Source organism: Pan paniscus, chromosome 2, assembly GCF_029289425.2.
Source record: "Pan paniscus chromosome 2, NHGRI_mPanPan1-v2.0_pri, whole genome shotgun sequence".
NCBI lineage: Eukaryota > Metazoa > Chordata > Mammalia > Primates > Hominidae > Pan > Pan paniscus.
Genome location: NC_085926.1, coordinates 30,654,838 through 30,679,717, shown reverse-complemented (window position 1 = coordinate 30,679,717; position 24,880 = coordinate 30,654,838). Strand labels below are relative to the sequence as shown.

General features: G+C 41.7%; 1 protein-coding gene across 2 annotated transcripts in view; it reads right to left on the bottom strand.

Annotated features, from left to right (window-relative positions):
- TGFBR2 (transforming growth factor beta receptor 2) overlaps positions 1-24,880 on the bottom strand; it is an 87,705-nt gene that overhangs the window by 3,386 nt on the left and 59,439 nt on the right. For both annotated transcript variants that reach the window (XM_003826141.6, XM_034956015.4), the window contains 3 exons: positions 18,315-19,114; positions 16,496-16,637; positions 2,240-2,367 (listed from right to left, as the gene is read on the bottom strand). In XM_003826141.6, the coding sequence (XP_003826189.2) occupies positions 2,240-2,367; positions 16,496-16,637; positions 18,315-19,114 (1,070 nt within the window). The remainder of the gene's footprint in view (positions 1-2,239; positions 2,368-16,495; positions 16,638-18,314; positions 19,115-24,880) is intronic.

The window sequence follows — 24,880 nt, the reverse complement described above, 5'->3', positions numbered from 1 at the left end:
CCACTTATTCATCCCTCCCTCCATTCCCCTAAATTTCTGGCAGCCACTGATTTTGTACTGTCTCTGTAGTTTTTGCCTTTTCCAGAGTGTCATATAGTTGGGTCATATACACTGTTCTATTTTAACAGGGCTGATTACCCCCGTCAGAATTGTATGCAGGCATTAGCATGGTTTCATTTTCTATAGGCCACACATTTTGTAGAGTGATTCAGTAGCAGCTTCTACGAGCTGCCAAGGATGACCTCTGGGATGCTCCATTCCTCTCCAACAACGTTGGGTTGAACCCTGTGAAACAGCTGCCTATGTGGGTCAGGCATGCTTAACTCTATGCCATTTCCTAGGGTTCACCCTAACCGAATCCAGCTCCCATCCAAGGAGACCATCCAGGAGATCCTGCCCAGGAAGGTGGCAAGAGTTTTCTCTCACTGGCTTAATTTTTATTTTGCATTGCAAATATTTTTGTTATCATTTCAAATCCTTTTTGGAAATAAAGCAGGCAGGAGTTAAGTAAATGGTCTGATAGGTGGAAATAGAGTGTGCTCCTCCCAATTGTAAGATCAACATTGCTAATGGGATCCCTCACACAGGTGGCTGGGAGTGGGATGGATAAATCTCAAAACTACCTGGGAGAGCTGGCACTTTTTCTACTTGTTTTCTAATACCAACAACTTTCCAAACACACCTAGGAGCCTATCTCTCCCTCCCCACCCGATGAGTTCATGATGTTAAATTAATTGCATAATTCACCTAATTGACAGTATTGACAGATGGCCCTGTTAAGAGTAGAGTGCTATTGTTGGTACACAAGTAACATTTATTTTATTCTGGCACTGTAATTACAGGCAGTAAATTAAATTAAATATTAAGCATTAACTTGAAATCAATAGGGCAACAAATCTCATTATGAGAAAAAATGTATTATGCAAATTCTTTTCAGAATTTTATCATCATGAATAATGGCTTCATTACGAGAACTATACAGCAGAGGAGGCAACAGAGTTTGAAAGAAACATAACACTCCAGCACATTCTGATTTCAGAATTTATGCAAAATATTCTTACAGTTTTAGTGTCAAAGAGGATTTGCTCAAAACTCCAGAGAAGCCTGTGACCCACCACAGCCTGGTTCCCCCCCGCCCCCTCCTCGGACTTTATTAAGGTCTGTCTGCTGAAGTGGCTCTGGGCCAGGACTGGCACAGACCAGGCTTCCTGCTCCATTTGTCTTCCCGATTGTGCCTGATTTGTTGTTTCTGTTTCTTATCTGAATTTGCCTTGCCCTTAGGGAAACCAACAACTTAGCCTCGGCCTTCATGGTTGAGGGAATTCATCCAAAAGAGGCAATAAAAGGTTTTAGTCAGTAGAAAGAACAGTTTTCTCAGTGAGATAGGGCCACACTGTTCTCTCTCATTCTTCACTAAGGGCTCCTTCCTGGGTGTGTCAGACATATAGCTGGTTCTGACTCACTCACAACCTATCGTTTTCTTTTTTCTCTGACCATTGCCCTCATCAAAGTGCCCCCAAACAAACAATTTGGATCAGCCTCTTTATGAGTCCAGAATGACTGCCCTGCTATGGACAGCCTTAGCTAGCATTTCTTAACAAGGAAAAATAAGAGGCCATTAGGATGTTCCCAACAGACAGATTTCTCGTTCCTTCCGGGGCATTCTCCTCTTCTTTGCTTTCCTTAATTCCAGAGTGAGGAGTCGGTCTCCTCTTTCCCACGCGTGCTCACTCAGGCCTCTCCCAAGTCTGTGAGCACAGCCTGCAAACACCTGTACACAGCCTTCTGCATGCCACAGTCACTTCTCACTACAGCTGCCTGACAAACCCTGCTTGTTTTGCATCTGCTAAGTATTTCCTTATGGAGCTGAAGATTCCCAGAAGAAAACATTTGGAATCCAGAGGGAATCAAATATAAACTCCTGACGTGAAGGCCCAGGAGTAAGTAGCAGAGGCTGCAAACAAAATGTTTTAACCCAGGACCAAGGGGGCTTGGAAAATGTGACAAATGTCCTCCGAATGGCTATTTGTGAGCTCTCAGAGTACACATCAGCTGGTTGGAGCCTATAATAATTGGGTTATCCACTGTATTGAAATTTGCTTTATAAACAAAATTTAACAGGGCCATAGAACACAATGGGACCTTCCCTCAGATTTAAGCTCAATATTCCAGAATTCTCTGCCACCTAAGAGGAAACTTGGTTGAATCTTGCCGACCTTTGTAAACACTCACTCCTTACCTGGTGGTTGAGCCAGAAGCTGGGAATTTCTGGTCGCCCTCGATCTCTCAACACGTTGTCCTTCATGCTTTCGACACAGGGGTGCTCCCGCACCTTGGAACCAAATGGAGGCTCATAATCTTTTACTTCTGTGAAGAAAGCCAGCAAACACAGGGTCACTGAGAATGGCATGTGCAGCCAAAGGAAATGAGCATGGTGAGATGCCTGGCTGGGGAGCATGAAGCACTAAGTAACAAATACATACGTAATTACTCTAAGAGCAAATTTTAATAATAATGGCTAAGATAAGAAGGAAGGAGTGGTTGGGGAAGGGCTAGAGAAGTATTCAATAAATGATTGTTGAGTACTTAAAATGTGCTAGGTGTTATGCTGGGGGACACAGTGGACAACAAGATAGAGAGGGTCACGGAGCTTAGGTTTTAACACAGGCATTTTCTACAGGGGGATATTGCAGCAAAAGGGTGAAACTGGTTCTTGGGAAGTGGAAAAATCTTATGTATTACAATGATTTGTGAGCCTCCAAAGGCCCAGAGTATACAAAGAGATTTAAAATGTGGTATTAAATTTCATGTAGGTATTGAGGCATAAAAAGGAATGAAACTCTGGCACATGCTACAACATGGATGAATCTTGAAGACATTACGCTAAGTGAAATAAGCCAGACACAAAAGGACAAATATTGTATCATTCCACTTGTATGAAGTACCTTGAACAGGTATATTCAGAGACAGTATAATGGTGGTTGTCCAGGGGGCAACCTGGGAGGAAAGGGTACGAGAAGTTATCCTATAAGGGGTAAAGAATTTCAGTTGAGCAAATTTCAGTACAGAAAAATGAATAATGGTGATGGTTGTAGAGCACTGCGAATGTACTTAATGCCAGTAAACTGTACACTTAAAAATGGTTAAGATGGTACATTCTATATTATGTCTGTTTTGCTACAGAAAAACATCATGGAGAGTAGTGTTTAGAAAAAAAGTTGTCTACAGGCCAGGTGCTGTGGCTCATGTGTGTAATCCCAGCACTTTAGGAGGCTTAAGGAGGATTTCTTGAGTCCAGGAGTTTGAGACCAACCTGGACAACATAGCGAGATCCTCTATCTATACAAAATAAAAAACAAAACAAGCAAACAAAAAAAGTTGTTTAAAAAGGCTCCTTACGATATCACTGATTTTAAAAAAGGTTGAGAAATGCTGTTTTAGTGGGAAGACAGAGGGGACAGATTAACAACATCAACAAAATTTTAAAACGATAATTTTCCTCTGATGGTATATTCAATAAAGAAAATGATAAAGGAGGAGGTAACCCTTCACCAGGGCCTCAGGCTTCAACTAAGGTCAAATTCTTTATAAAAACTTCCTTGAACATCCTTAGGGTCAATCTTGGTTAGACATCCTGGGCAGGGCTCTATCCTTGCATGTACCATATTTTATTTAATATATTCAGCTGCTTATTTTTCTCACCTAACTGGACTGTGAGCATTTGGGTGCAAGTTGAGTCCCTTTCTCATTCTTGTATTCTTGGTGCCAATTGCAAGGGTCTCCCATGCCAACAGGCTGTCAACAAATGCTTTGTTGAGTGCGTGAATGAATGAATGAATGAATGAATCTTAGATTCTCTCCAAAGTGGCAGTGCATAAACTCTGGCCAAACATTAAAACAAAACACCAATTTAAATGAGCAGATTAATATAGTGTAAACAGAGCACAGGACAGTTAAAAAGATAGAAAACATCCCAGTACTAAAACATGCCTGGGCTGAAAGGAGAGATTGGGCTGGATTCAACACTGTTCTCCAAAGTAAGTAGGATCTTTGGCCTTTAGCTTCAAAATAATCTTATTTAATGAGTAAAACTTTCAATACATTTGCACTTCTAGGTAAGGAATTGAAGAAGCTTTCATGGCAAGATGACATTTTGAAAAGGGATGGCTTGTTTTTGTTCTTTGTTCATTTGCTTTTTTCCCCTTTTCCAGAACTCTACTTGAATATTTATCTTTTTCAGCTTCACCCAAATAGTAGAGCTGCCAGGATATTTTCTTTTTTATAGTTTTAAATACAGGGGAATTTGGGATGAAGGCCTCCCATCACATTAAGACAAACCACAAACTATCCTCCTGTGTGTCATGCTTTTTGCCTTAAAGGACCCAAGCATTTAATCCACATTGCTCTTGGGTGAGATCTGAATTGTGATTTGCATAGTATTTATACTCTTATTTTTTTCTTTCATTCCCTATCTTCAACCAGACTGTAAATGCCTAAGGCACAAGGCAGTGGCTGAATTTGGTGGGTTTCACTTATCTGCTCAGTGCCTAAAATCGTGCCTTATACGTAGTAAGAATTTAATAAATATGAGTTCAGTTGAATTCAGGCAAAAGAGAAAACTGAGAATCAGATCTGGTTCCCAGTAAGTGTTTACTCTCACGTACTTCTTCTCTTCTATAAAATGAATATACTGAACTGAGCTACCTCCATGTTCCTCTTCAGATTTATCTTGTAATCCAATCTAATCAAATATGATGCCCCCTTGGTACCACACCTTGAGATATATGTACTACCATATAATAGTAAAGGATAGGATTTGTATATGATATAAATTGTTCCTTAGATAAGGTACAGTACACAGACCTTCCATCTTCAATTGTTTTGGCTTATGTAGCAGTTGCAGTTGGTGCCTGCCAAGGTCCCCTTGACCAAGCTAGGGCCAGCAGCCTACAGCTGCCACAGGTGTTGGCTCATAAGGGCTCACACCTTCACCCTTTTCTGGGGGATTGTCCTTGGCCAATGGGAGTTGCCTATCCTAGAGATTCTTGGACATGACCGCCTTACTCTCGGAGGCAGCGTATAGCCGATGACAAATTAATGTTGAAGTGTAACAGTCCAATTCTCTTGGCTCTTGGTGGGTAACTATGGTGCAATTCACACTCTCCAGAGCTTCCTGTGAGATCAAGCTGAGGTTAGACCTCTCTTGAAATACAAGTTCACTTAACTCCTTCCATGCCTCTTCCTGCTTCTCTTACTTCCTTCTCATGAGAGCTTATCCTCAATAAATCATTGCACAAAAGTGTGTCAGACTCCACTTCTAGTAAAGCTGGCCCAACGCAGCCGCCAAGGAAGTGCTTTCTCCTGTCTCCCTAGGCCTTTGTCTCAGTGAATCTGCACAATCTGACTGTAGCTGCAAAGCTACCCTGGGGAAGCCTTGATGTAGCCCCTTCTTGTGAAGGTGAAATTACTAAACCAGGAAGAACATTCTGAATCTCACATTGTATTACTGTTACTCTGATGAAACTCCTTTGCCTTTCTAGAAAGCTTTCATGCTTTTTCCTTTCTACCAAGCATTTCAGAGAGTTCTTTCTCCTCTGACTATCAACAACAATCCCTATACTCATGGTCAGAAGTGACAGAGGAGGACATGACCAACATCAGAGGAGGAAAATGTTGGGATCAGAATAAACCCCAGCTGTCAATCTCATGGCTGATAGTCCTTGAGAACAAAGACAAAGTCTTTGTCCTTGAGACTATAAACCCAGAGCCAATTCATTTCAAGTCCTAATCTTCCTAGTCACAAACACTACAGAATTTATTGTAATTTTTTTTATAGGTACTCTGTGGATCAAAGCAAGTTTCCATGGGGAATGAGAGAAGATGGCATTGGGCATATTTTTACTTAAAGAAAAATTAATGAATGCTATTTTAGAAAGGAAGACAAAGGCAATAATCCCTTCCCAAAACAAACAGACTTATAAATAGGTTACTTCCTACTTTTCCTAAAATCTTGGAAAGTTGTGAGAGTCCCTAATATTCCCAAGGGATACAAAGCCTGCTTCCCATCTTTGACTTATGGGTAATTTCACAAGGAAGGGAGGTCACGGGTAGTCTGAAAGGTGCTGGCAAAAGGACTGGCTCCTTGTGCCCCACTGGGAGAATTTATGACTCTTCTGCCTCCTCCTAAGCTTAAAACAGACAAGTCTGGGGAGGGAGGATCATCATTTGACCCAAACTGTCATACTCTAATCCTTTAATATTAGTTTTTCAGATTAGGAGTACGGATGGGGATCTGCAGTGTGTGCATGATTTAGGCTGACCTTTCTTTAACTTTTGAAAAATGTCCTATTTATGTAACATAGATTTTCCAAAACAGCTAAATGCATGTTTGCTTTTTTCTTTCTAATTACGGATTTTTGCAATTCTTCTTTCTTTACCCTTCTCTCTCATTTTGGACATCCTACTCCCAACCTCCATTTTTTTTTCTCATGCCCTGCAATGTGTAGGAAGATGGTTTAATGTTTGGCAGTGTGTATACACGTGCCTCTCAGTTAACATCTTTGATATTCAATTGCAGTGATCAGGCAACATTGCTCGTTTTTCCTACTATGGCCATTAAGGCAATGCCATTCTCAGGGCCTCCATTAGGACTTGTAGGATGACCATGTAACATGGAGGCCAGTCCCTCCTGGAGGGCATTTCTTAATTGCTCCTCAGTTCTAAGTGTCCCTCAGAATGCCTCAGATATTTGCTTTCACTCAGCAGAAGAAGGGAAGAGCGTGGCCAGAGATAGCCTGAACCCTGTGAGAGGAGGTTAGAAAGCAGAAAGCCCTCTGCCAGCCAGGTGGGTACCAATGGTCCTTCCTAGGATGAGACCTCATGTAACAGAGCCCAGGCAGTCCTGGGGAACTGGACAGAGCTGGTGATTGGCAACAAGTTGATGGCCTGAGACCTTTGACACTCCAGCTTTTTCCCCAGGGTTTCAGGCAGCTGGAGACTGGGATGTTTAATCCACTTTGGCAAAATCATTGGGTCCAAACTGTGTATCTTATTTATTTTTCATGATGGTGCTTAAAATATTTTTATTTTGGAAAATGCATGTGATTAAAACTATGAAATGACTAAACAAATATGTATAAAGAAATGCAAATCTCTCCCCAACTCCTAACCACTGTTTCTTTCACAAAAGTGGCTTAGGTGGAATAGTGAGATTAAAAGTGATTAAAATTTTTCCCTTCTTACTTGCAAATGAGCACTTCTCAATCAATTTTTTATAAAAGCCCAGATGTTTTGCCCTCAATTCATTGGGAATAAAGGCTTTGGTAAGATACAGTAGAAATGAATTACAAGAAAAATGAATCCCACTTGAGTGTTGTGGCAACATCAAACTGCTATTAAAGGTACAAAACACATCTTGGTTTCTGTCCTTATATTGCAAATCTGAAACAGAGAGTTTGAGGACCAGCACCTTCCAAAGACCACATTTGGAGCAACAATTGCCCTAAATGCTTCTTAAGGAATGTGAGATGCATTTTGACACAGGAAAAAAGAACACAAGTTATTAAACATATTTTAAGGGTTTCAAATGAGTCAGACAAAGAATATTGAAAACGTCTTCAGAGACGGGATCCAACATCCTCATTTTACAGTTGAGAAAACTGAGGCCCAAAGAGTACACTGGATTCCAGGAAGAGCATTTAGAATTGTGCACTTTATTACTGTTACTCTGAAGAAATTTGCCTTTGCCTTTTTAGGAAGCTTTCATGCTTGCTCATCTCTGCCAAACATTTCAGAGATTTCTCCCCTAACCGGAGCAAGTACAGCTGGGGCAGTCCCCGGTATGAACATGCCCTTCCCAAATGTGACAAGTGTGTCCCTCCCTGCCTTGATGGGGCCCTCCTCAGCATACAACCTTGAGAAGGGGAACCTTATGGGATCTGCTGGGTGGTTGTTATTTGTAATTTCTAAGCCAGCTATGCAAAAAAAACAATTACAAAGAGCAGCCCTCTCCTTAGCTGGTATTATTTACCCACATTAAACCCAAACACTTGTCCTTTCTGGGTTTAGGGAAGTAGATGTGACTGGTGGTGGAGGTGAGGTAAGGATGAGAATCTCATTTTAGCTACAGGCATCAGATCAGGGCATAGTTGGCAATAGAATTAATGCAGTTCCTCTTTGCACATTTGATCAAATGATGCTTGACCTTGGGCCTCTCTCTTGTGAAGAACTGCATAGAAAGCAAGTTCAGGAGTGTGTGGGCTGAGTCCAGAGAAAATGTTACACCGGGCTAACCTATAACAAGAACCACCTTTTTAAAAAAAATTGGAATTGCCTCTAAGAAAAAAAGCGAAGGCTTAGAGAGTATGACTGAGTTTAGCACTTCAAAAGTGGAAGAGCTAACAATATGCATTGTAAGTATTATTTGTTGTTTTTGCCCTGACTCCTTTAAAAAGTAGATATGAGGACTTAGAAAAGAGATGCCAAGAGTTTGTGCCTCACTTCCTATATCCACAAAATAAGAATAGTCACATATGCCCCTTACAATTATTCAGTGTGATGCTGCAGGGCCAGCTGCACCACCACCTCCCAACCCCATTGCACTGGCTCTTCCGGTTAGGCTGGCCCAACTCCAGGAGGAACAGGCAGGAGGGCTGGGGAGTGAACCCTCCCAGCTCGGCCTGGAGCAGCCCTCCAGCAAACTGATGGGAATTGGAAAGATAAAACACCCAGCCTCCTTTGAGTCAGGTGGTATGACACTGAGGTGTGTGTTCTGCCCGTAGTTATACTCCAGTTACCCATGGTGGTAACTCACTTGATAAGATATCCTTTACTGGTTTCCTTCCCTTTCCTGACTCATTTCCTCATTCTCTTACTGGCATTTCCTGCAATCTCTTCCCAAATAAACTACTTGCACTCAAATTCTTGTTCCAGGGTCGGAGGCACTCCACCCAAGACATATGCCTACACAGCAGAATTAGTTCATCAAACCAAGTCTTTGTCTCACCCTCAGACTGTTTCTGAAGCCAGACAGACGGGGCTGAACACCTCAGAATTTCCCTGAGTGCCTCAAACGGCATCTTTTCTAAAAATCCTCTTTATTTCACTGCTTGAGAACGACTTTCTCTTCCTTCCATCTCCCTCCCGCCACCTCTCTCTGCAGTCTTTTCACTGATGGAAGCCACCCACAACCGCCCGGCCCTCGCAGCTTCTTTTAATTTGTTTCAAAAGGCTCTTAAGAGAAAACTACGCTTGCCTGTCTCTTCCCAGTTCCGCAACCCTCAGAGGGCAGGTCTCTGGGACAGCAATGGTATCCCTTGGAAAGTCAGCATCTGGTGCACAGCTGCTGTTTTGACTGTAGTCCCAATGTAACAGGGCAGCAAAGTTGTTGATGGTTTTCCCCAAAGCAGTACCCCCGAGTTTTCATATCTGCTTTCCAGACTGTGCTCCCTTGAAATCCAGGAAAATGAAGTGTTTCAATCCTGGTCTCTCCTCAGCCCTCTCTCCAACGCCTCCTTTTTTTCTCTCTCTTTCTTCCCCCACCCCCTTCCCTTTCTTTTTGGTTCATCTGCACTTTTTTTTTTTTTTTCCATCTCACAAGGCTGCAGCAACTTGACAATACACTAAGGAGCCCTTCTTGGAGTTGTGTTGCTCCTCATTAAATACTTGTTCAGCTGGCTGCTACGTGTCAGCTTCTATTCAAAGGCCTAAATGCTAGGGATGTGGAAGTCAGTGTGCTTGTAGGCCAGTTTGGCTGGGGATGACGAGAGTATTTTGCCTGCTGTGTTCACCAAAGGGGGCCCTGAACAGGACCGCCTTCACCCGCCTTCACCCGCCTTCCACACAACACACAAACACTTGTATGAACACCAAACAGACTGAAAGCCTGGGACAGAGATTTCTTTGTAAAAGAGAAGCCATCTCCAGTTCTGTCCTTGCTGAATGGCGATTTCATGAAGCTTTTTCTCCTTTTTCGTAAAACAGTAACACACCAATCACCTCCTCTTGTCTTGTTCTTACTTCAAACAATTCTGAAAGATTTGTTTTCTTTTTTTTTCTTTTGTATTCTTTCAGAGGATTAAAATGTCTGAAATGACAGCCTCTTTCATTATCTATCCCCCAAGTCTATTTTTCTTTCTAAAATCATCCCACCCACCCCACCCAACTCCAACATTATATTACATAATCTCTTTGTTCATTACCTGTCCCTAAAATACTGGCTCTTCACTAGACTTCCTGTCTCTCAAAGAAAGACACTGCTTTTTAAACTGCTGTATCCCTGGCATTTTAAACAATGCCTGCGACACAATAGGTACTCAATAAATACTTTCTGAGTGAATGAATGAATAAAAATATCTTTAGGGAAATAAAGATAAAACAGTTATCTCAAATTTTAAGGTATCAATACTGTGACATGCTACACAAATTAACAGCCTTGGATTCTGTTAACAGGGATTCACCCAGAGAAGTGAGGCCATCACTGAATGTTCCTCAAACATGTGATTGTCTCCTCAGCTTCTGCTGGAAGGCTTCATATCAACTGCCAGGATGCACAGAGTAGCTCTGACTATCCTATCCATACTGATCATAGGAATCATAGCTACTATTTTTTGGGGGGGGCGGGGGGGATGGAGTCTCGCTCTGTCGCCCAGGCTAGAGTGCAGTGGCGTGATCTCAGCTCACTGCAACCTCCGCCTCCCGGGTTCAAGCAATTCTCTGCCTCAGCCTCTTGAGTAGCTGCGATTACAGGCACCCGCCACCATGCCTGGCTAATATTTTAATTTTTAGTAGAGATGGCATTTCACCATCTTGGCCAGGCTGGTCTTAAACTCCTGACCTCATGATCTGCCTTCCTCAGCATCCCAAAGTGCTGGGATTACAGGCATGAGCCACTGTACCTGGCCATAGCTACTATTTTAAATACGTTCTCCATTGGCCAGGCTAGCAGTATACCAGGAATACTAAGGCCTGTGAGCTACAGAGTCAGACAACAGGGCTTTGATTCCTGGCTCCACAACTTTCGCACTTCCTGAGCCCTCAGTTCTCTTATTGTAAAATGGGATTAATAACAGTACACGCCTCAAAGAGTTTTGGTAGATTAAATGAGTTGATGTGTGGAGCAAGTGCTCAAGAAGTGGTAATTATTCCTTTATGGCTTTCTTTATCTGGACCAAAGGAACTTTCAGTAAGAAGCCTTTCTCTCTGACCACTCTCTTCACCTAACTGCAACACATCTCCCGAGGCCCCTGGTGGAATTTTGTGCGAAATGAAGCTGTACCACCTGGCTTTTGAAGAGCTCTATTATCATCTGTTTATGTTTTCTCACCTGATAAAAGTGAGGCTTCTCCAGTGTAGTGCTGTTCTTTCTCTGTTTTCCCTGTGCTCCCCTGCATTCAGGGGAGACTGGCTGATAAAGAAGTAACTCAGAAGGACGTCCCAGAGTCTTCCTCTTCCTTTAAGAGCTGACCTAAGTCTCATTCCCTGACCATAACACTGCACTGCCTGTAGCCAACCTGGGCATTCAGTCCTTTGAGCTCACTGCCTTCCCTTCCTAAGCATTTATCACAACTGAACCACACTTGCCTGTTAAAAACAGACTAGTTAAGTGTTCCAGTGCCAGTAAATAGCATGAGACAAAGCCTGGAGGTAAGACCTAAAAGACATTCATCATGATGAAGTGATGAACACAGAATGAGAATGTGGCGTGGAGGTGAGCTTGGAGCCTTAATATCCATGTTTATGAGTCACTGAAAGGCAGGCTAGGTGGGACTTCACAGTTTTCTGTGAAATCTTCTGTCCCTAATCCTTGTATCCTACTTCATTCAGTTAGACCTTCTGCTGCTTAGAGCATTTTTCTTCAAGTAGTGAATACTCTAATGTTAACATCCAAGAAAGTAAAACAAATAGACACCTCTGCAATAGCTCATTAACAATTGGGAACAGAGAGGTTAATGTTCCATAGCTTTAAAAAGTATCAATACAACTGGGGACTCTCTCAGTACAGGATGGGGTGCTATATCCATATTACCAATGGCAGTCATCCTGAGAAATCCAAGCAGCCACACTTACTCTCCTTCAGTGGGTAGATCCACTATACTTGTCATGTAGATTAGCTGTTTTCACTGGAGACTTGCATCCCATCATCCTTCTGCACACAGTTGAGGTGGACCATACCTCTTTTTTTTTTTTTTTTTGAGACGGAGTCTTGCTCTGTCGCCCAGGCTGGAGTACAGTGGCATGATCTTGGCTCACTGCAAGCTCTGCCTCCCGGGTTCACGCCATTCTCTGGCCTCAGCCTCCTGCGTAGCTGGGACTACAGGCGCCCGCTGCCACGCCCGGCTAATTTTTTTGTATTTTTAGTAGAGACGGTGTTTCACCGTGTTAGCCAGGATGGTCTCAATCTCCTGACCTCATGATCCACCTGCCTCGGCTTCCCAAAGTGTTGGGATTACAGGCGTGAGCCACCGAGCCCGGCAGGACCATACCTCTTGAGCAGGCTTCTCTGCAGGTGCTTGGTAGCTGGCTCGATGGGTCAGATCATAAGCCTTTCATGTCACAGAAGTGGCCCTGATCCATGATCCCACAAGCACACGGACTCAGAGCCTACAGAGAAGATGACTCTGGAGATCTGGTTCCCTTTACTGTCCATCTATGATTCATCATACAAAGGTAAGCACATTCCACATTTCCTTTTTTGAAATAAGACTGCTGATTTTAAAAAAATGGTAATTACATCTGCTATACTGCAAACTGCAGAAGTTCAAGCTTAAGGAAAGACCTTTTACATCCTTCCCTCTTCCTTATGCCTTAAAATTAAAGTCTAACATCAAACAGGGGGATTCATTATTTAATTTGTAAGATAAGAAACATATCTGCATGTGTAAGTTTTTTAAAAAGAAGGGAGAGGAAACAAACAACTGTTTCCTGTAGACTACAAGCTTCTTGAGGTCAAAACCTGTCCTTCCATCTGTGTTTCTACAAAAGCTACAGCAGGGACAACATCAAGATGAATGCAGTTGGAGGGAATCCATCTGTCTTCAGGCTTCGTGTACTTTCCAAAGGACCTTTTGAATGTAAAAGAAAAGCCTCTGAAACTAAGACTAGGCTGAAAATCTGTCTTTAAGGTTTTTGAGACATGCCAAAAAGAAACAAACAAAAACCACTAATACTTTTAAAAGAAGAAGTCAAGGTGGGAGAAGGAGCTTACTACGTGAGTTCACACACTTAATCAAGTGAACGGCTTTGTGTCAGGACGAACGTGAGGATGGATAAATAACCTTGGTGTCTGCAGCCCGAGCAAAGATGGGAGAAATAGGACTGTGGGCTTAAGATCAAACGAAATGAGAACTGGGATGGCCTCTTTCTGGTTCCCCAGGGCTGTCTCTTCTTATCCTAAGGTTATAAAAGGTTTTTTGAGACTAGCTGAATAAACCAGATCCTGTTCCTTCCTTGGGAAAACTTGTTTATATTCTAACTGTCTTCAGACCTTGTAAAAGTTGGTGAACTTCTTCCTCATTAGCTTAAATTCTTCCACACTCAGCAAATATCAACAGGCAAAGGTTTTAGTCAGTGATAACAATGAAAGCTGGGAGCTCACCTAGGGCCTTAATAAGCTGGCTGCACTGACAGAGGGAAAGACAGAGACACAATCTCCAGCTCATGTTTATAGAATAACAGGGTTGCAAGGATAGGGAATGATACTGAAATCTAGGTAAATTTATTCTGGCAGTGACAACAGCATTGTCTCTGATACAACTCATACCCGGCTAAAGATTCATTTTGGAACTGTCAAAGCTTTCAAGCAGAAAATTATTCTCAGTGGCTGAAACTTGGTTAAACAAATTTCACTGTGCAAGGAAAAACAAAGTTAACTTTTGGAAGTGTTTTGGGGGAAGAAATCTCAGTCAAGAAACTAGATAATAATAACTATGTCAGCTAGATAGGAAGTGCCATCCCCATGCGGGGGTCTCAGGAAAACATGTGAGGTTCAGCAGGGTGCAGGATGGGAGGGGGTGACCCGGACCCACGCTGGAGAATTGGCTATGCATATTCTGAACAGGATGAAGAATCAGAGCCAGCAGTGGTGCCAATTGAATCTGCCTTGGGCAAAATGTTGGGTAGTTTGGACCAGTGACCCAAGCTGTGGCAACCTGAGCAACAAAATAAATAATGACAATACTGGATACTCATATAATAAAACAAATATCCAAAATCCTCTGCTGATATAAATACATAATTAGTAAACAAAGAACAGGGGATGGTGACAGAAGAGACAGATCTTTTTTAAAGTAGAATGCATATTAATAAATATAGAAGGAACAAGAAAAACAGAAAATCTTCCTTAAGTAAACATTATAGTAATAATTGTTATAGACAGGAATTAGTCATAGATCGTCAAATTAGTGGGTAAATGGCGAATAAGAAAGTTCTAGTACCTTTGCTAAACAGGTATTTAGTATCTTTAGAAACAGGTCAAAGGCATGTATTACTTACAAATGGACAAAGAGCAGCAGGTCCCACTTTAACCAAAGGACCAAATTTAACATTAATAACCAGACACATGGACATCTTATTCCCCCGGATATGACGCACTGAAGATAGGCACACTATCATTTTTGTGGTAATTTTGCCCAAAATATGTAATCTCAATCTAATCATGAGAAAACATTAGTGAAACCCAAAGTGAGAGACCGTCTAAATAACTGTTTTAAACTTTTTATAAGTGTCAAGGTCATAAAAGACAAAAATCGACTGAGGAACTGTCACAAGGTCAAGGAGACTAAGGAGGCATGCACATTAGATCAATGCGGGATCCTAGACTGGATCCTGTTTCAGAAAAGAACATTACTGGGGACTTGGAAGTACAAATACGTATATGGATTAATTAAGAACACTGAATCCAGGTTAATTTGCTGTTTTTGATAGCCATACTATGGTTTAGGTTAGATATTAACAACAGGCAAAGTTGAGTTAAGAGTATATAGAAACTCCACTATTTTTACAACTATTTTCTAAGTCTAAAATTATCACAAAACAAAAAGTTAAACATGGAATGGAGGCTGGGTGCAGTGGCTCACGCCTGTAATCCCAGCACTTTGGGAGGCCGAGGTGGGCAGATCATGAGGTCAAGAGTTCGATACCAGCCTGATCAACATGGTGTAACCCTGTCTCTACTAAAAATACAAATATTAGCTGAGCGTGGTGGTGCATGTCTGTAATCTCAGCTACTCAAGAGGCTGAGCTAGGAGAATTGCTTGAACCCGGGAGGCAGAGGTTGCAGTCAGCCGAGATTGCGCCATTGCACTCCAGCCTGGGTGACAGAGCGAGACTGTCTCAAAAAAAAAAAGGAGTGGAATTAGTTTGGCTTCATTTGGCAGCCAACCAGGATGAACTTGGGTGCACAGATTTCTCAGGTGAGACCTAAGACCCTGTCTCACCTAAGAAATAAAGAAGGACATGAATAGAAACACATAGTGGACAGGAGACAGCAAAAGGCAGTTCTAGTTCAATGAGAACTTGCGCTGGGCTGCTTTCATTGGACAAGCATGCCAGAATTCTATTGCTTTATGTGTCATGCATCTGCCCTCCAAGGTACTGAGAAGAGAGTCAGGAAATGGTATAGTAATGTAGACCTCAACTGTTCTTGCCTTCTGGACAACAAGGGACAATACTTCCTAGAACAATAGCCTCACCCTGGCACCCCAGATGTTTGTTGCCCTTTCTATCTACAGTCTCATGGTCAATAGTAGTAACAGCCTCTAACAGTGAAAAGGACTCAGCATACAACTGCAGAGAAGACATAGCAGAGGGCACCTGAGAGACTACGACAGTGTGTTCAGGGAAAAATGATCCTAAAAGAAAAAAAAAAACAGTAGGTGGCTGAACTTGGGGATAAAAAGAGCAAGCCAGCTTTTCAGGAGAAAAGTAGGTCTCCTAATCAGTCTTGCAGGCTTAAGCAGTAAGAAGACGGCCTTCCTCAATAACCTCTTCACTAGAATTTTCAAAACCTAAACAAATATCTCAAACAATGATTTTTTTTTTTTGCCCAATAAAACAATGTCATGTCCATAAAAGTAAATTTTGAATCAAATCTTTTTCCCAGACATAATTCTGAAAAACCTTAAAACACAAAGTAAAAGAAATCAGATGCTTATCTGAATATTATCCACATGATCATTAGAGATAATTCTTATACATTTATTAGTATTCGTCTCTTGCCAGATATTTAAATAACCGTGAAGAGATGTGTCAAGAGAAGAGTAATTATACAAAGGTTTATAAAAGGAGATACAAAGCTTTATGCTCCAAATGCGGCTTTCAGTTTAAAAACCTAGGCTGTTTAGCATAACCCCAAATAGTTCTGGGATGGTTGTATAATATCAGATCTCAACTAGCTCTAATAACTGCTTTGTAACCCCTGGAATAATGCTCGAAGCAACACATGATCTTATTTTGAAGACAAGTTTACCACTATACAATGATGCTGGTCCACACCTACCTCCCACTGCATTACAGCGAGATGTCATTTCCCAGAGCACCAGAGCCATGGAGTAGACATCGGTCTGCTTGAAGGACTCAACATTCTCCAAATTCATCCTGGATTCTAGGACTTCTGGAGCCATGTATCTTGCAGTTCCCACCTATAGCAAAAACAGACAGTGAGGCCCATCATTTAATTCCAGCTGCCTTTTTATTTTCACAATATAGCTGATGGTGGCCCCTGACACGTGCAGAGGATTTTTTTAAAAAATCAAAGTGCTGTTTTAAAGAATGAGAAATGCACAGAAAGGTACAGATAGATGGTTATTTTTTGAAATAGATGTTCTCTCCCTGAAAACCCTCTAAAGACTATAAACAAAGCATGCCAAAATAAGGAAGTGCCAAACCCCAGAGCTGCCTTATCTAACCCCATGACTTATGTCATCACATTTTTCAATAACATCCTTACAGATAACCTGAGAGACAATATTTGTGATATTTTAAATGTTTATTTTTGCTTTCCAAAATTGAATTTTTTTTTTATTCCTGAAACTCCAAGACTTATGGTAAAAATAATAATTGCTATCAGTTTTGATCACTTCAGGACTGAGTCTTAATCTTTGTTTATCCCATGGCACATTCCAGTGTGCAAAGGATATAGTACAATTGCATAACATCCCTACTAAATTAAATTGTATAAAAGCATTTTCACAGTAAAAGACCAAATCTGGATCACTTTATAATTTTAACTTGTGGGCCATGTAGTTTTATTTTGACTTTTAGGCCTGTGCTAATCTCTATGACTGATAATATGCAAACGTCGGATCCATATGAAAAAGGAAAAAAATATTCCAGAGAATGGCTCACTTAAATATTTAGTATTGTAGTATGTATAAACTGACTAAATAACAATAAAGTCCTACCTTCCCAAGGATCTAGGGGAGCCAAGTGAGTTGATATTATCATTCCAAGGAATGTTTCTTATTGGCATGTATTAGAGAATTTTTTCTTCTCAAGAGGTCATTGCATGGCTCATTACTCTGGCACATTAGTCTGTCCATATTTCGATGTTTACCTCAACACTGTGTGCGCTGCCATGGACACAGGGCTGACTGAGCAGTAACCGAGTGCTTCAAAGTGTGTCCTGCCACCTGGCTAAAGAAGACAGTGCTGCTCTCCACGGACTCCACTGTGTGAAAACACTGGGCTCATCATTTATAAGGGATGTTGTGGTGATTTCCAATCACCTTCCAATAGTTTCTTAGCCAAAAACATTTCCATTTTAATCTGTGAGAGTGCTTCAAGAGTGGAAGCGCTCACTCAGTCGACAAGTACTTATTTTACTTTCAATGTTCAAGGCATTGTGCTAGATATCTTGGGTGACCATGTGGATGTAGATTTGGACTTCAGGGAGATTGCCTTCCACGATGCTTTTAATACAGAGAATAATACAAAGAAACCAACACAACTACAGCTAGTATAGAGCAGAAAGGACTGAGTACAACCATAAGAGGGAAAAAATAGAGGTAAAGTACTAACAGTGCTTGAAACAAAGAAAAAACATTTGCTGGAAGAGAAATGAGGATTGATCCAGGAGGAAAAAATGTGCTGAACTGGGAAGGATTTGAAGATAGGAGGAGAAATGCTGTCCATTAGCAAAAATGCTCAGGCAGGACAGAGCAGAGTATGCTCAAGGAAGACTCCATACTTTGGCTAGATTCCCTAGACCAGTGTCCAGAGTACAGGGCTGTTTGAGATAAGAGCCAGGAGATATGGATCAAGAGGTAGGGTGAGGCCAGGCTCAAGGTAAAGGGGATCTAGCACTAGCTCTAACTTACCTGCCCACTGTTAGCCAGGTCATCCACAGACAGAGTAGGGTCCAGACGCAGGGAAAGCCCAAAGTCACACAGGCAGCAGGTTAGGTCGTTCTTCACGAGGATATTGGAGCTCTTGAGGTCCCTGTGCACGATGGGCATCTTGGGCCTCCCACATGGAGTGTGATCACTGTGGAGGTGAGCAATCCCCCGGGCGAGGGAGCTGCCCAGCTTGCGCAGGTCCTCCCAGCTGATGACATGCCGCGTCAGGTACTCCTGTAGGTTGCCCTTGGCGTGGAAGGCGGTGATCAGCCAGTACTGTTTCCCCAACTCCGTCTTCCGCTCCTCAGCCGTCAGGAACTGGAGTATGTTCTCATGCTTCAGATTGATGTCTGAGAAGATGTCCTTCTCTGTCTTCCAAGAGGCATACTCCTCATAGGGAAAGATCTTGACTGCCACTGTCTCAAACTGCTCTGAAGTGTTCTGCTTCAGCTTGGCCTTATAGACCTCAGCAAAGCGACCTTTCCCTACCAGGGTGTCCAGCTCAATGGGCAGCAGCTCTGTGTTGTGGTTGATGTTGTTGGCGCACGTGGAGCTGATGTCAGAGCGGTCATCTTCCAGGATGATGGCACAGTGCTCGCTGAACTCCATGAGCTTCCGCGTCTTGCCGGTTTCCCAGGTTGAACTCAGCTTCTGCTGCCGGTTAACGCGGTAGCAGTAGAAGATGATGATGACAGATATGGCAACTCCCAGTGGTGGCAGGAGGCTGATGCCTGTCACTTGAAATATGACTAGCAACAAGTCAGGATTGCTGGTGTTATATTCTGATGGGGAAACAAAACAAGGACAGGAGGAGTTGGATGTGGTAGGTAAGTACTGTCAGGAAGTGGGTTCATGCCTGAGCATCTATAGATTTTAGCATCTGCATAGTTTTTGTAGATACGATGTTGTTAATTTTTATTTCAGGGATGCAAGTGCATGGTCGTTCAGTCTTCCCTGCCTCTGGTCATCTGTTCGTAATCTCCTACTCTTCCTTCAAACTTCAGCTTAAATGTCACTCCTTAAGAGAGGCCTAGAAAAACTTGGAAAACTGTCTTATTTTATACATTTTCATAGCACCTTATACTTTTCCTAGGTAACAATTCAGTACAACTTAAACTAAATGAACTATGACTCTACCTCTTGATTTCACATCTGTCTTTCCCTACTCTTGCCATGCCCCACGGACAGGGAACTCCATGCTGGAAGGGACCAAAGGGACCATGTCTTCTTCACTACTGTAAACTGCACTTAGCACACAGCAGGTCCTCAATATTGCCAAATAAAAAGACAAACCATTTACTGAGTGTTATCTAAGCTCAGGACATTGGGAACATGGAAAAAAATGACACAGCTTCTGCCTTCAAAAAATCTGCATGCATGATACCTGGTAAAAACACAGAGTGTGCCACAGTTTGCACCAAAATCTTTGCTCTTTTTCAAACTCCAACTTGTTCTGCTCTGATCTGTTCTGTTCTGCTCTGATCACCTGGGCCCATGGGTGACAGGGAGAGGAGTCCATGGAAAGGATCTCTTTGGACAGTTATCTTACATCCACCCAACATTCCTCTTTTCAGTGTGCATACGAATTGTAGTTTCATGGAACTGAAATATTTAATAGCAACAATGGAAACATTGCCGCAAAGGTAAAACAAGTTAAAAATGGAAATGCTGCAGTTTTTTGACTTGGAATTCTGAAGCAGGCCCCTGTGGGCTGACAAGGAGAGTCCTTAGCACCAGATATCTAACTATAATATCTTGTGCCTCAAACTTTGTTTCACGTGCTGGCAAACAGTTTTCCTCTTTGGAAGAAGGACATGAATAGAAACAGACAGTGGACAGGAGAGAGCAAAAGGCAGCTCTAGTTCACTGGGAGCTTGTGCTGGGCTGCTTTCATTGGGCAAACATGCAGAATTCTATTGCTTTATGTGTCATCCATCTGCCCTCCAAAGTACCCATTAATGAGCAGGCCTCGTGCTCAGATCCTAGAATCATTCATTAAATATATCACTACTGAGTGTCTATGTTGGGCATGGCACTGCCCTCAGAGAGTACCCAGTAGAGGACTTAGGGCACATATACAAGTAAGCAATATATGGCATCTGGGATAGGGGCTAAACATACAATGTAATCTATATATTAGTGGAATGTGGAAAAGCTTAGAGAAACGTGGAAGGCACAGTAGCAAAAAACTGCCTTTAAGTTGGTCTCTGAAGAATGGGAAAAGTCAGTGACGAGTGGAAAGAGTGCTGTGTTAAGGAGAAAGAATATATGATCTACTTAAGGAAGAGCAATTATCCCATACTGACCACTCTGCACCTGCGGAATAGAAAGGAAAAAAATGGGTAGGTGGTATGGAACCAAACTCCGTGTCAGAAAAGTATCTTTTGATTATTCATTTGTCAGTTTTCACCTACAGTAGGTGTTTGAAGAGAAAAAAAAAAGTGATGAGAATATAGTCCAGGTAGAATGAGGATATAACCAAATTCTCTCAAGGGGAACCCATTACCTAAATGATACTGATAAAGGAGTTAAGAAGAAATTACTTGGGCAGATAGTAAGGGTATGGAAGTCCTCGGTAAGGTGTTTCTTTTTAATGAAAAGCAGCCCCAAATCATTTTCTAACAAAGAGCAGCCTGTAAAGTTGAGCTTCAGACATAGACAGGCAAGCTGGGAGCTTGCACGGGTGAATGCCAGCAGGAACTAAGGACATGTTCAAGATGGCAGCTCCATCTTCCCTTCTCTTTGTCAGCCATGTGTACAATAAAGAACAGACCAGATGGTGCTGATCAACTGGAAAGCCCATTTGCATAATAAGATTAGGGTGGGGTGATCAGTCTTCCCCATGCACTGTGTAAACGTCATACCTGATTGAACCAATCTGTGAGCCCTATGTAAATCAGACACCGCCTCTTCAAACGGGACTATAAAATCCAGCACATTCACCACTGGCCCGTCCTTTCCGCTTGGAGACTCCTTTCTCTACAGAGAGAATTGTTTCTCTTTCTCTTCTCTTCTGCCTATTAAACCTCCACTCCTAAACTCCTCATGTGTGTTCATATCCTAAATTTTCCTGGCTCATGATGATGAACCCCAGGTTATATACCCCAGTCTACATAGCTACTTCAGCATCTGATACTTTCTTTTTTTTTTCTCGAGATGGAGTCTTGCTCTGTCACCCAGGCAGCAGTGCAATGGCACGATCTCTGCTCACTGCAACCTTGCCTCCTGGGTTCAAGCCATTCTCCTGCCTTAGCCTCTATGCCCGGCTTTTTTTTTTTTTTTTTTTTTTGTATTTTTAGTGGAGACGGGGTTTCACCATGTTGGCCAGGCTGGTCTTGAACTCCTGACCTTGTGATCTGCCCACCTTGGCCTCCAAAAGTGCTGGGATTACAGGCGTGAGCCACTGCGCTTGGCCCAGCATCTGAAACTTTCATCTAACGAAACAGTGAGAAATGAAGCTAGTACATATCCATTTTTAAGGTTTATGTGTAATATGATTACTTGTTCTTAAGGTAAGTCTGAGTGGAAATGCCAACTTCCACTGACTATATATTCTAGATGAAAATCTTGGGTCTAGTAACCAGAGAAGTAACCCCAAGATATCAGAGTTCCAGCAACCAAGAGGGAAAAAAAATCACCATTTTTTGGAAAGATATATGAATGCATTTTAAAAGTATCGGGGAAGTGAGAAAATTTGGTGATTGATCCTTAAAAACATAAATTCTTACACTGGGAGGCTTGGATTGGGACAAAGAACAGGCAAGAGTAGGGCAGAAATGGGGTGGGACAAAGCAATTACAGAATGATTGAATGCAAAAGAAAAAAAAGATGCTCTTGTGGAGATGTATGGACTGTCCCTGTTGTCCAGCAAACAAAATTAAGGGGGCAGATGAACACAACACAAATTCAAACACAACAGCCGATCCAGCAGTTGGCATTTCCACTTAGGCTTACCACTTCCACAATGCTCCCTGCCTGAAACTCCACCTCTATTATATGTGGTATTCAATGAATGTGTTTGTTTGAAGTACCCACTTGTCTCCAGTCTCTGTGTCTGTAACTACACGGAACATCTTATAATCAGAAATCCACTTGATTATCTGATTGCTTCTCTCCTGACAAAGCAGGGTAGTGGCCAGGTCTGTTTTGATCATCATGATATACACAGCACCTGGGGCAGAATGGGGCAATTTATGGTATTCAACAAACGTTTGTTTTAGAAGCTGAATGATTACTTACGTGGAATGATACTTCTCAAATTTTTTATATTTTACAGCAAGGTTTGACAAACTATGGCTCAGAAGTCCATGGCCTGCTTTTGTATAGTCCTATGACCTAAGAATGATTTCCATCCCCATTTTTAAAGAGTTGTTTAAAAAACAATAAAACTAAGAGGTTCATGCAACAGAGATCTTATCTGGCCCAGAAAGCCTAAAATATTTACTATCTGGCCCTTCACAGAAAAACTTTGCTGACCCCTGTTCTAGAGGTGTTATTTTAATAACCTCATTGGCAGAATCTGGAGAGACTTCACTTTGGCCAAATGTGAATATGTAGTCAATTTTTTTTCACATACGAGAAATACAATTTGAAAAAATTTAAATATTAACTGCATAATTACTTAGCTTTGTCCTTAATTCACTAAAACATCCAGAAGAAATGTTGATTCATCATGGATAATTTTATTTTACAATTCCTAAATATCTATAAAAACAGTCGTATTTGCTAATTTCAATTCCTTTTTAGCCTAAAGGAAACACAAAAACAGAAATCCCCTTATGTGTGGCACTGACTGAAGAAGATTCTAGAAATCCCCAGTTCAATGTCAGAAACCAAAGTTTTACTTTCTCCTAAAATTTCCTGTTATTTCTTTAGAAGACTTACACTTAAAAAATTTGAGGGGGAGGAATTCTTGAATAACATCTGTCAATCTTGAAACTTCAAAGAGGTGGTGAAAAACTCTAACAATAGCAACCAGGGCTGGAAGGAAGCTTTGGGATGTGGCTTTATCTAAACAGGAGCCACCCACACCCTCTGGCAGTATTAACCCTTGGGTTGCTACTAGAAAACCCAACAGCTGTTGGTGTAGGTACAAGCCAGCATCTCCTTTAGTCAAAGACCAACAGGAAATGCTTTTCATCAGCCGCCAGTTACAGAGAAACTCATAAACTGAACACTTACTAAGTTCCTGGCTGTGTGCTAAGGATTTTATAGAATATTTAAATTTAATTGATAGAAAAACCCTATGAGGTAGAAACTGCTATTATTATAAACCCCATTTTACAGATAGGGAAGCTAAAGATCAGACAGTTTAAGTAATTTTCCAAGATGATAAATTTAGGCAACAGCAAAGCTGGTATTTACAATGAGCATTGCCTGATTGGAGAGACTTCTGATCTCAACCCCATACCTGATCTCTAAATTTCATATTGGTGAGAGCCAACTAAGAATGACAATGACCTTAGGCTGGGTGTGGTGGCTCACACCTGAAATCCTAGCACTTTGGCGGGAGGATCACTTGAGCCTAGGAGTTTGAGACTAGCCTGGGCAACATAGTGAGACTGTCTCTACACAAACTTAAAAAAAAAAAAAAAAATTAGCCAGACACTGTGGTGCTTCCTGTAGTCCCAGCTATTAGGGTGGCTGAGGCAGGAGGATTACTTTACTTGAGGCAGGAGTTCAAGGCTGCAGCACACTATGATCCTGCCACTGCATTCCAGCCTGGGTAACAGAGCAAGACCCTGTGTTTGTGCGGGCGGGGGTGGGGGGTGTGGGTTGGGGGGGGAGGGGAAGAATGACTTTATATAAGCTCCCAATTTGATAAAGTGTTTTTCTTTAGTGTAGCCTGGACTAAGTGATTTTACAGCCATCCACCGACTGACATTGGCAATTCTTGTATAATGTGTCTAAAGGAGTATATTTTGGGTATGGGGATTATATTCCTTTGTTCTGAACTAAGAACCACAGTTTAGTAGTGTCTCTGTAAATATGCATCTTTTTCCTGCCAGGAAATAAAAAGTTTTATGTGAAGGAGAACCCCCAAATATTTTTCTTTTCTCAGAGCCTATTCTCATGGCCTAGATCTTAGCACAGCTCAAAACATAATTGTTGCGCTATTGGGACCTTCCATGAATAGTAATAACATTGAACTAGATATAGCTCTGAAGGGCATTAAAAATAATGGTGGAATTTATCCAAGGCCCATAAAAAAATGAGGCTATAATAGTAAACATTTTTAGCCTGGGTTCCATAAATAGAGTTCAGTGGGTCTGTGAATTTGAATGGGCAAAAATTGCATCTTTTTTATTTTCTCTAACCTTTAATTAAAAATTAATATTTCCTAGTATCAGCTGTACCTATGAGTTTGTTGTTGCAGACGTCTCAGCATGTGACTTACACTCACCATTTAGACATTTCAATTGTTTAGATCTGCTGCTATTGTTATTTAAAGCATTATTATAGAAACATATATTACTATAACACAAATTCATTTTTAAAATATTTGGTCATTGTATTTCAATGTAATTGGTTTTCTTTGAAATACTCCA